The 13,911-nt window shown below is 44.3% G+C and overlaps 1 protein-coding gene across 1 annotated transcript; it reads left to right on the plus strand.

Moving 5' to 3' along the window:
• Positions 1–10,942: 10,942 nt before the first annotated feature.
• On the plus strand, positions 10,943–12,179 carry LOC109746797 (uncharacterized). The gene has a single exon (XM_045231250.2). The coding sequence runs from the start codon at positions 11,648–11,650 to the stop codon at positions 12,020–12,022; it is 375 nt and encodes a 124-aa protein (XP_045087185.2). The 5' UTR covers positions 10,943–11,647; the 3' UTR covers positions 12,023–12,179.
• The last annotated feature ends 1,732 nt before the right edge of the window (positions 12,180–13,911 follow it).

The following is a 13,911-nucleotide window of genomic DNA, read 5'->3' on the forward strand; positions in this document are numbered from 1 at the left end:
ACTGGTTCAGTTGCTAAAGAGTAGTAACTCGAAAACGGGAGTTGCAGAATAAACAGAGACTAGTAAAAGGCGAGGTGACGATGTGTGTTGGAAGTAGTTCCAAGATTGATATGATCATCATCGCACACTCCCTGTACTTTCGGGATTAGTGTTGAAACTAAATAAGTGTTATTTGGTGTTTACGTTGAGCATGAATATGATCTGATCATGTTTATTGCAATACGGTTATTCATTTAAGTTAGAGAACAATTGTTGTTTTGTTTACATGAATAAAACCTTTATGGTCATACCCACCAACGAAAATGGTTTGTTGGATCTCGATCGTAGTGATACACATATTCATAATATTGAAGCCAAAAGATGCAAAGTTAATAATGATAGTGCAACTTATTTGTGGTACTGCCGTTTAGGTCATATTGGTGTAAAGCGCATGAAGAAACTCCATACTGATGGGATTTTGGAATCACTTGATTATGAATCATTTGATGCTTGCGAACCGTGCCTCATGGGCAAGATGACTAAAACGCCGTTCTCCGGAACTATGGAGAGAGCAACAGATTTGTTGGAAATCATATATACAGATGTATGTGGTCCGATGAATATTGAGGCTCGTAGCAGGTATCATTATTTTCTGACCTTCACAGATGATTTGAGCAGATATGGGTATATCTACTTAATGAAACAGAAGTCTGAAACATTTGAAAAGTTCATATAATTTCAGAGTGAAGCGGAAAATCATCGTAACAAGAAAATAAAGTTTCTACGATCTGATCGTGGAGAAGAGTATTTGTGTTACGAGTTTGGTCTTCAATTAAAACAATGTGGAATAGTTTCACAAATTTATGCCACCTGGAACACCACAGCATAATGGTGTGTCCGAACGTCATAACCGTACATTATTGGATATAGTGCAATCTATGATGTCTCTTACCAATTTACCACTATCGTTTTGGGGTTATGCACTAGAGACAGCTGCATTCACGTTAAATAGGGTACCATCTAAATCCGTTGAGACGACGTCTTATGAACTGTGGTTTGGCAAGAAACCAAAGTTGTCGTTTCTTAAAGTTTGGGGTTGCGATGCTTATGTGAAAAAATTTCATCCTAATAAGCTCAAACCCAAATCGGAGAAATGTGTCTTCATAGGATACCCAAAGGAGACAGTTGGGTACACCTTCTATCACAGATCCGAAGGCAAGACATTCGTTGCTTAGTATGGATCCTTTCTAGAGAAGGAGTTTTTCTCGAAAGAAGTGAGTGGGAGGAAAGTAGAACTTGATGAGGTAACTGTACCTGCTCCCTTATTGGAAAGTAGTTCATCACAGAAATCTGTTCCTGTGACTCCTACACCAATTAGTGAGGAAGTTAATGATGATGATCATGTAACTTCAGATCAAGTTACTACCAAACCTCGTAGGTAAACCAGAGTAAGATCCGCACCAGAGTGGTACGGTAATCCTGTTCTGGATGTTATGTTACTAGACCATGACGAACCTACGAACTATGAAGAAGCGATGGTGAGCCCAGATTCCGCAAAATGGCGTGAGGCCATGAAATCTGAGATGAGATCCATGTATGAGAACAAAGTGTGGACTTTGGTTGACTTGCCCGATGATCGGCAAGCAATTGAGAATAAATGGATCGTCAAGAGGAAGATGGACGCTGATAGTAGTGTTACTATCTACAAAGCTAGAATTGTCGCAGAAAGGTTTTCGACAAGTTCAAGGTGTTTACTACGATGAGAGTTTCTCACTCGTATCTATGCTTAAGTCTGTCTGAATCATGTTAGCAATTGCCGCATTTTATGAAATATGGCAAATGGATAAACAAAACTGCATTCCTTAATGGATTTATTAAAGAAGAGTTGTATATGATGCAACCAGAAGGTTTTGTCAATCCTAAAGGTGCTAACAAAATATGCAAGCTCCAGCGATCCATCTATGGACTGGTGCAAGTATCTCGGAGTTGGAATATACGCTTTGATAAGTTAATCAAAGGATATAGTTTTATACAGATTTGCGGTGAAGCCTGTATTTACAAGAAAGTGAGTGGGAGCACTACACCATTTCTGATAAGTATATGTGAATGACATATTGTTGATCGGAAATAATGTAGAATTATTCTGCAAAGCATAAAGGAGTGTTTGAAAGGATTTTTTTCAAAGAAAGACCTCGGTGAAGCTGCTTACATATTGAGCATCAAGATCTATAGAGATAGATCAAGACGCTTGATAAGTTTTTTCAATGAGTACATACCTTAACAAGATTTTGAAGTGGTTCAAAATGGAACAGTCAAAGAAAGAGTTTCTTGCCTGTGTTACAAGGTGTGAAATTGAGTAAGACTCAAAGCCCGACCACGGCAGAAGGTAGAAAGAGAATGAAAGTCATTCCCTATGCCTTGGCCATAGGTTCTATAAAGTATGCCATGCTGTGTACCAGATCTATTGCATACCCTACACTGATTTTGGCAAGGGAGTACAATAGTGATCTAGGAATAGATCACTGGATAGCGGTCAAAATTATCCTTAGTGGAATAAGGATATGTTTCTCGATTATGGAAGTGACAAAAAGGTTCGTCGTAAAGGGTTACGTCGATGCAAGTTTTGACACTAAATCTAGATGACTCTAAGTCTCGGTCTAGATACATATTGAAAGTGGGAGCAATTAGCTAGGGTAGCTCCATGCAGAGCATTGTAGACATAGAAATTTGCAAAATACTTACGGATCTGAATGTGACAGACCCGTTGACTAAAATTATCTCACAAGCAAAACATGATCACACCTTAGTACTCTTTGGGTGTTAATCACATAGCGATGTGAACTAGATTACTGACTCTAGTAAACCCTTTGGGTGATGGTCACATGACGATGTGAACCACGGGTGTTAATCACATGGTGATGTGAACTATTCATGTTAAATCACATGGCGATGTGAACTAAATTATTGACTCTAGTGCAAGTGGGAGACTGAAGGAAATATGCCCTAGAGGCAATAATAAAGTTATTATTTATTTCCTTATATCATGATAAATGTTTATTATTAATGCTAGAATTGTATTACGGAAACATAATACATGTGTGAATACATAGACAAACAGAGTGTCACTAGTATGCCTCTACTTGACTAGCTCGTTAATCAAAGATGGTTATGTTTCCTAGCCATAGACATAAGTTGTCATTTGATTAACGAGATCACCTCATTAGGAGAATGACGTGATTGACTTGACCCATTCCGTTAGCTTAGCACCCGATCGCTTAGTATGTTGCTATTGCTTTCTTCATTACTTATACATGTTCCTCTGACTATGAGATTATGCAACTCCCGTTTATCGGAGGAACACTTTGTGTGCTACCAAACGTCACAACGTAAATGGGTGATTATAAAGGTGCTCTACAGGTGTCTCCAAAGGTACTTGTTGGGTTGGCGTATTTCGAGATTAGGATTTGTCACTCCGATTGTCGGAGAGGTATCTCTGGGCCCACTCGGTAATGCACATCACTATAAGCCTTGCAAGCATTCTGACTAATAAGTTAGTTGCGGGATGATGTGTTACGGAACGAGTAAAGAGACTTGCCGGTAACGAGATTGAACTAGGTATCGAGATACCGACGATCGAATCTCGGGCAAGTAACATACTGATGACAAAGGGAACAACGTATGTTGTTATGCGGTCTGACCGATAAAGATCTTCGTAGAATATGTGGGAGCCAATATGGGCATCCAGGTCCCGCTATTGGTTATTGACCGGAGACGTGTCTCGGTCATGTCTACATAGTTCTCGAACCCGTAGGGTCCGCACGCTTAAAGTTACGATGACAGTTTTATTATGAGTTTATGTATGTTGATGTACCGAAGGAGTTCGGAGTCCCGGATGAGATCGGGGACATGACGAGGAGTCTCGAAATGGTCGAGACGTAAAGATCGATATATTGGATGACTATATTCGGACTTCGGAAAGGTTCCGAGTGATTCGGGTATTTTTCGGAGTACCGGAGAGTTACGGGAATACGTATTGGGCCTTATTGGGCCATACGGGAAAGAAGAAAAAGGGCCTCAAGGGTGGCCGCACCCCTCCCCTTGGTCTGGTCCGAATTGGACTAGGGAAGGGGGGCGCCCCCTTCCTTCCTTCTCTTTTTCCCTTCCTCTTTTCCTATTCCATATGGGAGGTGGAATCCTACTAGGACTAGGGAGTCCTAGTAGGACTCCACACTTGGTGCGCCCCCTCCTAGGGCCGGCCTCCTCCTCCCTTGCTCCTTTATATACGGGGGCAGGGGGGCACCCCATAGACACAACAATTGATCCTTGAGATCTCTTAGCCGTGTGCGGTGCCCCCCTCCACCATATTACACCTCGATAATACCGTTGCGGAGCTTAGGCGAAGCCCTGCGTCGGTGGAACATCATCATCGTCACCACGCCGTCGTGCTGACGAAACTCTCCCTCAACACTCGGCTGGATCGGAGTTCGAGGGACGTCATCGAGCTGAACGTGTGTAGAACTCGGAGGTGCCGTGCGTTCGGTACTTGATCGGTCGGATCATGAAGACGTACGACTACATCAACCGCGTTGTGATAACGCTTCCGCTGTCGGTCTACGAGGGTACGTGGACAACACTCTCCCCTCTCGTTGCTATGCATCACCATGATCTTGCGTGTGCGTAGGAAATTTTTTGAAATTACTACGTTCCCCAACAATAGAACCAGCTAGCTCGGTGAAGACAGTGATTTCGTAGACCAGTTCCAACTGCTGCGACAGTTGTATGTCTGGTTGGAGCGGCTAGGTATTTAAACCTGACGACACACAGTCCTCACCGTATTCTCCTTGAGCTAAGGTCACACAGACCTCGCCCAATCACTCATGGTAAGTCTTCAGGTGACTTCCAAACCTTCACAAACTCGGTCACTCGGCGATCCATAATTTCTTCTTGGATGCTCTAGACCATGACGCCTAACCGTCTGGAAGATGCACAGTCTTCAAAGGTAACAAGCGTCAGATCCACCATGAACAATCTCATCAGTGATGCTCTCACTTTGGGTTTGTAGGTGTGGGTTTGGCTTTTCCTCACTTGATGATTTTCGCTCAAAGTCCTCGGAGAATGGGATGCTCTCAATGACAAGTGTCAGTTTCTCTCGGAGCAGCCAACCAGCTAGTGGTTGTGGGGGGCGGCTATTTATAGCCTAGGGAGCAGCCCGGCATGATAAAACATAAATGCCCTTCAATAATATGACCGTTAGGTGGGTAGATATTTTGGGACCGCTGGCGCATAGCACAGCAACGGTCGGAAATTTGACTATCAAATTTCTCAGGGCTATCATGTTCCTCACTTGTAGGTAATCCGCACTGGCGAATTCCTAACTCCTCAGTTAGAACAAATTCCTCAGAGAATAGAAGAACTCCGTCTCTGTCATTGAACAAATTGACTGTAGTGTATGATTCCAATGGCTTGACTCGAAAGGATTGGTAGGTGTAGGATTTTGAGATGAGCATCACTTGGAAACTTTTCCTTAGTTTTTCCTCGACCCCCTTTAACAGTACGGTGTTTCCTATGACTCAAGAAAGAGAAAATGAAACTACGAAAACAAAAGTCTTCACGCTTCATGTCCATTGCATGAATATCAAGTCTTCACGGTCACACCAATTTCTTCACTTTCAAAGTCTTCAGAAAGCCAAAGTCTTCAGTTGAAGACATTCATTTTTAGGCGTCGACTTTGTCTGTAAATATCAAACTCCACATAGACTTATAGACCTGTGTACACTCACAAACACATTAGTCCCTTAACCTATAAGTCTTAAATACACCAAAATCACTAAGGGGTACTAGATGCACTTACAATCTCCCCCTTTTGGTGATTGATGACAATATAGGTTAAGTTTTTAACGGGGATAAACATATGAAGTGTAAATACTGATATTGAGGAATTTGATTGCAAGATATAAAAGAACTCCCCCTGAAGATGTGCATGTGTGAGGAAATTGCTCTTGTGAAGCAATGCACATTGAAGAGTAAAATCATGGAGATCTCCCCCTATATCTTGTAATTCATACACGCATTTGAAATATGATATGAAAATTTTGAAATGCATGGTGAAATATGGTGACTGATGTAATTCAGCATGTGTGCATTAACATAAATGAGGAAATGGCATGCAGAAGAACATAGCAAAACTATCAGACCACCATCGGCTTTAAGTTTACAACTCGATCCAATAAAACTTCAGAAGAACGAGAGTTGTAACTTAAAAAAAGCCCATATATAGACCCGACTGAAGACTAACTCAAATTTCTCCCCCTTTGTCATCGAATGACCAAAAGGGATGAAAAATGAGGACTAACGTCCCTGAAGAATATCATCACGAAGTCGATGGAGGAGCGCCAGCGTTGTTGGGGTCGGTTGTTGAAGTAGGGCCTGCCGCAGTGTCGTCCAAATCTTCATTTCCATCAGTTTCGCGCGAGGAAGAATAAGAGCTGGCCACCAAGGAAGGAACTTTGACTTTCTTGAATTTCTTCGAAGGTGGCTGAGACCAGTCAAAGTCCTGCTTGAAGCCCATCTGTTTAAGATCTTTTTCACCATAAAGATGAGACAGAACAGCCCAGGTGCGATCAAATACTTCATGGAGGTAATAATGGTTCTTCTTCACTGAATTGTGTGTAGCAGTCATGTTATGAAGAATTGAACCAAACTGATGCTTGACCCATTTGTGATTGCGATCGACCTTCTGATGAAGACTGAGGAGAAGCTCACGATCAGTCATCACCTTTGGAGCTGTGCCTTGAGGATTTTGATTTGAAGCATTAGCGGCAGAGTCATGAGTAGCAGAGTCATCATTGGTGGAGTAGGATGCAGCTTTGCGAAACTGTCCATCCAATGGACGAATGCCTTCATCAATTATAGTGGCCTTGCCCTTCGCATCAGCTGAGGAAATAGTATGCTTGAGGACTTGAATGGGGGCAAGTAGCTATCATGGTTAAGTGTATCAGCCTTGTAGTTGATTGAAGACCTTAATCTGATGAATCTCATGATCTAGGGAGCATAAGGCTTCAATTCAAACGGAGAAAGAGCAACATTGGCCATAGTCCTCATGAAGAAATCATGATAGTTGACAGGAACACCATGAATGATGTTGAATAGCAAATTCTTCATGATGCCAACGACTTCTTCTTCATTAGAATCGTGGCCTTTGATATGACTCAGGGTTTTGGTCAGAATTCTGTAGACGGTTCTTGGCACATAGAGCAATTCCTTCACGAGGAATTTGGTTCTGCGGGCTTGACCAGGCTTCAGCGGCTTCATCAATACTTGCATGTAGTGATCTGATAGCTCAGATTCATGGTAGATGAGACGTGCACCTTCAAGGGGAGGACTAACAGGTAGGGCATGAAGTAATGCAGAGGCCGGAGCTTTGAAGTGAGTGTTCTCAGTCATCCAGTCCAACACCCATGAATTCACATCTTCAGCATTGCCGGTAATGTGCAGCGTCGCAGAACTGAAGAATTAGCTCTTCATTGCAATCACATATATCAGTGCAAAAATTGAGTAGCCCAGCGTCATGAAGAACACTGAGGACTGGGGTGAAGCAAGGCAGCGACTCCATATCAACATGAGGTATATGCTCATGATTGAAGATCTTGTCTTTGTCGAAAAGCAGAGAAGAATAGAAATTCATCTGACTTGCTGTCCAGAAACGCTTGCGTCAAAGACGAGTAGAGTCATACGGGTTGTATTCCGTGAAGAACATGTGTTCATGGAAGAAATCACCAGCCTTGAACTTCGGCTTCTTTGAGAAGGGATTCTTTGGCTTGGGCTGAGGTGTATCAGTCAATGTCTTCACTGCCTCTTAAATCACAGTCTCAGGGGCCACAGGCTGAGCAATTTCAATGCTAAAAAAACTCAATTTGATGTTTTTCAACTTTTGTTGGAGGCGTAACCCACCGTATAAGAATGATGATTTCAGACGCCGCGTACAATTGTCGTAGGGCTCTGAGAATCAAATTCTTCGTTAATTTCTTCACACTTAGAGGGTTAGTCTTCATTGATTGAAGAAAAACGTTACTACATGTGTTGCACATCTAAGTCATCAATTTTGCATAAGTGTTAGAATGTATGTCATTTTCAAAGGACATTCGAAGATTCTAAGATATTTAGCTCACACCGCAACTTGCTAAATCTCTTCTCATCCAAGGGCTTTGTGAAGATATCGGCTAGCTGTTCTTCAGTCTTCACGTGCTCGATGGAGATGTCGCCCTTCAACACATGATCACGAAGAAAATGATGACAAATCTGAATGTGTTTTGTCTTCAAGTGCTGAACTGGGTTATGAGCAATCTTGATGGCACTCTCATTGTCACAGTACAGATGCACATTCTTCACATTGATGTCGTAGTCCTTGAGGGTTTGCTTCATCCATAGCAATTGCGCACAGCACGAACCAGCAGCAATGTACTCAGCTTCAGCAGTGGAAAGTGATACACAGTTCTGTTTCTTCGAGGACCAAAATAACAAGGATCGTCCAAGGAAATGGCATGTGCCTGATGTTGACTTACGGTCCACACGATCACCAGCATAATCAGAGTCAGAATATCCAATGAGATCAAAAGCCGAGCCCTTGGGATACCATAATCCAAGTGTTGGAGTGTGAGCTAGATAGCGAAGAATATGCTTCACATCCTTATGGTGTGATTCCTTCGGTGTAGCTTGAAAACGGCACACATGCAAACACTAAGCATAATATCTGGCCTAGATGCACATAAATACAATAAGGAGCCAATCATGAAGCGGTATACCTTTTGATCAAAGTCAATACCATTTTCATCAGTGTATAGATGGTCATTTGTGGGCATAGGAATTTTGACGCCTTTGCAATCTTGCATGCAGGATTTCCTCAATACATCCTTGAGGTATTTCTCCTGAGATATGAAGATGTCGTTGCGCTGTTGACGTATCGGAAGACCTAAGAAGAATTTCAATTCTCCCATCATAGACATTTGATATTCTTCACTCATCATATAGGCAAATTCATCACTGTAACGTTGGTCAGTACAGTCAAAGATAATATCATCAACATATATTTGGCCACGAATAATTCATCATCATAGGTTTTGGTGAAAAGAGTTGGGTCAAGTGAACCGGGTTTGAAGCCTTTCTTCATGAGGAATTCCTTCAAAATATCATACCACGCCCGAGGGGCCTGCTTGAGGCCATAGAGGGCCTTGTTGAGTCTGAAGACTTTGTCAGGATGCTTTGGATCTTCAAAACCTGGGGGTTGAGCAACATATACTTCTTCCTCAAGCTTACCACTGAGGAATGCACTTTTCACATCCATTTGATATAAGATAATATTATGATGGTTAGCATAAGCAAGCAATATGCGAATAGCCTCAAGTCTAGCCTCACATCCATTTGATATAAGATAATATTCGGGCCGTAGCGCCGCGACCGGTGGTCCACTCCGCCGTCACTACGCGTCGATTTTTCATGGTATGCGCCGTGCCGTCTCCCATAGCGTGGGAACGTCACCGTCCGCGTCGGTCTTCGTCATGCTGCCGGGTTCTTCCTCGCCTACTTCGAGCACCGTCGCTGCACTTCTGACCTAGCCGCCGCCGGCGCTCTTCTTTCCGGTCAATGGTGACTTCCTCAACATCGGCTACCCCGACTCGACATCGACCACGACATTTTTCGCACGGCTACCTTGACCACGGCTACACCACCTACGCTCTCGGCTACCTAGACAAACGGCACAAAGGGCCACCGCCTTGCTTGAGCAACCTCGTCGGTTTACACTCCAGCTACGCCTTCCGCGATGCATCAACCGTTACGACTGTGGGAGGGGGGTGTCCGTCGGCTTACATTCGGATTATTCTCCAGTCTCACCGTCCGCGTCACTACCATTGTGACTGTGGGGGGTGTTGAGTATCGTGATTATTAGAAAAGCTAAGATAGTGTAGGATATTATTCTAACTAGCTCAATCAATACAATAAACTATTCCACCAATCCCTCTCTTCTTTCTAACACAAGTGTACCTTCATGATGCGTGTTGCCGCTGCAGCTTGTGCTCGCTGCGGCCGCAACCGGTTCACTCGTTGAGCTGACCGAGGAGCTGCATGGTCCGCCGCTTATGCAGCTGCCTCACTAGCGCAAAAGTAGAGCGGCAGCACCGCCCGTTCGTCCGTGCTGCGTGCTCCGGCCGTGGCAGTTCTGGTGGCGCTGGAGCTCCTGCCACGCGACGCGAGCTCAGCGGCATGACGGTGTGTGTGCTATGAACCCGCAGCGCGCACTGTGGCGAGCTTTGGAACCTCCAGAAGGCCACTCCTCGAGCGCCGCGACTTCACACATGACAAGGCTGTTCATTTGATGCTACGGACTAGGAACCCGCTCGCATCATGGCATGTTGTTCGCAGGTAGAGTACACGCATGGTGCTGGCATTTTTGCTATGGACGAGGTCGAGGGTGGCAGCCCATACGGAGTTGGCTGTTGGCACCTTCGCTTAGATGAAAGGTAGATGAGGTGGGGCCCACACTTGTCAGCTCGAGTCAAAACAACTCCACGTCAGGAAACCACTTGAAATGGCAGAGGGGCTAAACTTATCCGGTTTTGAAAGTTGAGGGACTAGATTTTGCTGGTTTTAAAGTTGAAGGACTATGTCTATATTCTTGAAAGAGTTGAGGGACAAAAAATATATTTTTCCTTAAAATAAAATGTCAACGTCCACAATACAAAATAAATAAAATATACAAATACTTTTCATGACCGTTCTAATGCTACAAATTTGGTAGTACTATTACAGATGTTACTCCCTCTGTCCCATAATATAAGAGCGTTTTTTACATTAGTGTAGTATAAAAAACGCTCTTATATTATGGGACGGAGGGGGTAATATTTTTGAAAAAACTTGATCAAGCATACACAAATTTGATTTAAAAATAATTAATACATCCTTTATTTTTGAGCCGAGGGAAGAGGAAAGAAGAAGATGCTGAAAACGTCAATGGGAAAGTATTGGTGCTGGAATAAAAGCAGAGATTTTACGTGTCTTTGTCCGACGAAAAGGGCGGTGGCATGCAGCTGCGTGCGTGCGTATCTCCTTTTCCTTCCACCGCATCCATCACCGTCCCTCTGCTCTGCCCTCCCCTGTCTCGTCAATGGCGCCGCGCTGCGTGTCGCCACGCCATTCCTGGTGCTCATCCCGCACCGGCACCGCCCCTGCATTGGGGGCAGTAAATAAATAGGCCACCGCTCACCTAGGTTCAGGAGACAGAAGAAGAACTCGATCTCAGGCTCAGACCACAGTCCACAGACAGGATAAGCTCAAACTGGTACTGCTCCTCCTCTGCTTTGTCCTCTCTGTATCAATTGAGCTCACACAAGGAGGGAAAGGAACTCCATCGATCTGAAGCTGCTCGGCTGTTTCGGCCATGGCTGCACCTGCACGAGCACTGACCGCCGCCGGGCGCCTAGTGACCGGCCAGACCAGGCCGACGTCTCTTCTTGCCTCCTGCAGGCAACCAGCTTTGCTTTGCGTTTGGCCGTCTTGAACTAGCATTCACTCATGGCAGCATCGACTCTGTTTCCGCAGTAGGGCCAGGAACCACTCCTCGGCCAGCGCGCAGCCTGAGGAGGACCGCAGGGACGCCCATGGCCCGGCGGCGGCGATGACCGGGGCGCAGGTGGAGGCCGCGCTGAACCGCAAGAACGTCGAGGTGCTCCAGGACGAGGAGGAGCACGTTGCCACGGGCACCGTGCTGCCACATCGCCACGAGACCATCGGCGGCGCGCTGGATGGCGGCGAGGAAGCGTCGTGGGTGCCCGACCAAGACACGGGCGTCTTCGTCCCCGCCGATGCCGACGCCGACGCTGATGACCACTGCGGGGGCGCGCATCCGGCCCCACCGCACCTGTACGGAGGCGTGGGCAGGCTGGCTTCGGTACTGGACCAGGCGGTGTTCGTCCGGGAGGAGGAGATGGAGGACGTGGAGAGGCCCGCCATGGACCTGACCGATGTCAACAGCGGCAGCAATAACTGCTAAACAAGGATCCAAGCCTATTGGAAATATAACTGCTAAACAAGGAGACTCCCAATTTTGGAAGGAGTTATTGAAACATAGGGATCATTTTACCTCTTTATGTAAATTCATAATAGGAGACGGAGGTAACACCAGATTTTGGGAAGACTGGTGGATTGGATCTGCACTACTTTGTAAAAAAAATTCAGGGTATATAATATCTCTTTTGATAAAAAGAAAACAGTTAAAGAAATTTTTGAGAAAGGGTTTAATAACATATGCTTTAGAAGGGCCCTGATATGGGACTCAAAAGAGCTCCGGGAACATATAAAGGAGGTATGCAGTTCGGTGGTGTTGAGAGATACAAAAGATAAAGTGAAATGGACTCTGACAAAAAATGGGATTTATACAGTAAAATCCTTCTACAGACTTCTTGTAGAGAATGGGATCAAATACCCACGCTTGTATATGTGGAAAATTAAAATGCCACCTAGAGTTAAAGTCTTCATGTGGCTGGCTCTTAGAAACAACATTCTCACTAAAGATAACCTGCTACGTAGGGGTTGGAAAGGTGATGAAAATTGTCCATTCTGTGGGCGTAGAGAGAGTATTAATCATTTGTTTCTGACCTGTTCAGTAGCTAGGCTTTTGTGGAATATTTTGAAATGTGCTTTCAACTTAACTAATATACCAGACGAATTAGAACTGGTGGTTAAAAATTGGGCAAAAAACTTTGGAAAAGATGAGAGGAGCTTAGTTTTGATAGGAATTTCGGCTATCTGTTGGACTATTTGGAAATTGAGAAATAGTGTTGTTTTTGATAATAACAGGGTAAATGATCCTTGTATACCTGTCAGCTTACTACTCAAGAACTTCTATGATTGGAACATCTTGCAGAAAAATCCCGTAAGAAATAAGATGATGGAGGCAGGAGTGAAGCAGATCGGCGAGGTAGCTGAAGAAGTGTTCAAGGCAGTCCATGGATGGCCAGAAGAATTGTGGGATAAGCTACAACTCCTCTGCCATATGCTGCTGTGGTGGACGCTTAATGAGGCCTTTGCTGCCCTGCTCTCACCCCGTCTCTTTTGAGCTCTTTTGTATGGGGATGCTCTAGCTATTGTATGATGTTAAACTGATTTCTTTCTGCTCTTGTGAACCTTGTAATGCTGGTACTGGGACCGGTTTGAGATCAGGCCTTAAATCTTTCCCTGGGGGGTTCCTGCTTGAGGGTCTGTGCTCTGTGGGAAGGTGAGGGATGGCTCTCCTTGCTCCTCGATAGCCTTGCCCGTACTTTGCTTTTCTTTTTAGCTGTAAGAAGACCTGGTGATTTCTTTTAATAGAAATCGGAGAGAGAGCTCTCTCCTTTAGCAAAAAAAAGCTGCTGGTGCAAGTAGCTGCATGCCTGTAGTTTCAGACTGCCAGACACCGTGGTAGAATTAACAGCTAGAATAAGTCCCATGGATGCATCTCTCGAATTCTGTTGTAACAAAAAGCTCTCAGTTCACTGCTGCTAATCAGTAGGAGTAACCTTCACTTGCTTGTCCTATCAAAAAAACAAAAAAACTTCACTTGCCTGCTTACTGATCTAGTGATAATCAGTTTGATATCAAGAAACAAGATGATAGTGTCATGTCGTTAGCTTTCAGTAAAGGCTAACAATGCCGGAACCTGGCTCATAGGCTCAGCGCTGGAATCAAAGAAATTAGAATTGGGATAGAGGATGCAATGCACATTCAAACCAAATGCTAGGCCCAAAATCATAACTGCAGACACCAAAAAATTAACACCAAAAATCAGCAAATTTTGAACTAGCGGTCATCTTCCAAAATAAATGAATAATACGAATTAACAGTTCTAGTAATGCTAAGATAATTACCCCATACATAACTTTTGCTCTTCTACACTCAAAAGCA

This window comes from Aegilops tauschii, chromosome 7 (genome assembly GCF_002575655.3).
Source record: "Aegilops tauschii subsp. strangulata cultivar AL8/78 chromosome 7, Aet v6.0, whole genome shotgun sequence".
Lineage (NCBI taxonomy): Eukaryota > Viridiplantae > Streptophyta > Magnoliopsida > Poales > Poaceae > Aegilops > Aegilops tauschii.

What these genes read in the sequence shown, in the direction of transcription:
- LOC109746797 (XM_045231250.2), top strand. Translation starts at nt 11,648, where the DNA reads ATGACCGGGGCGCAGGTGGAGGCCGCGCTGAACCGCAAGAACGTCGAG.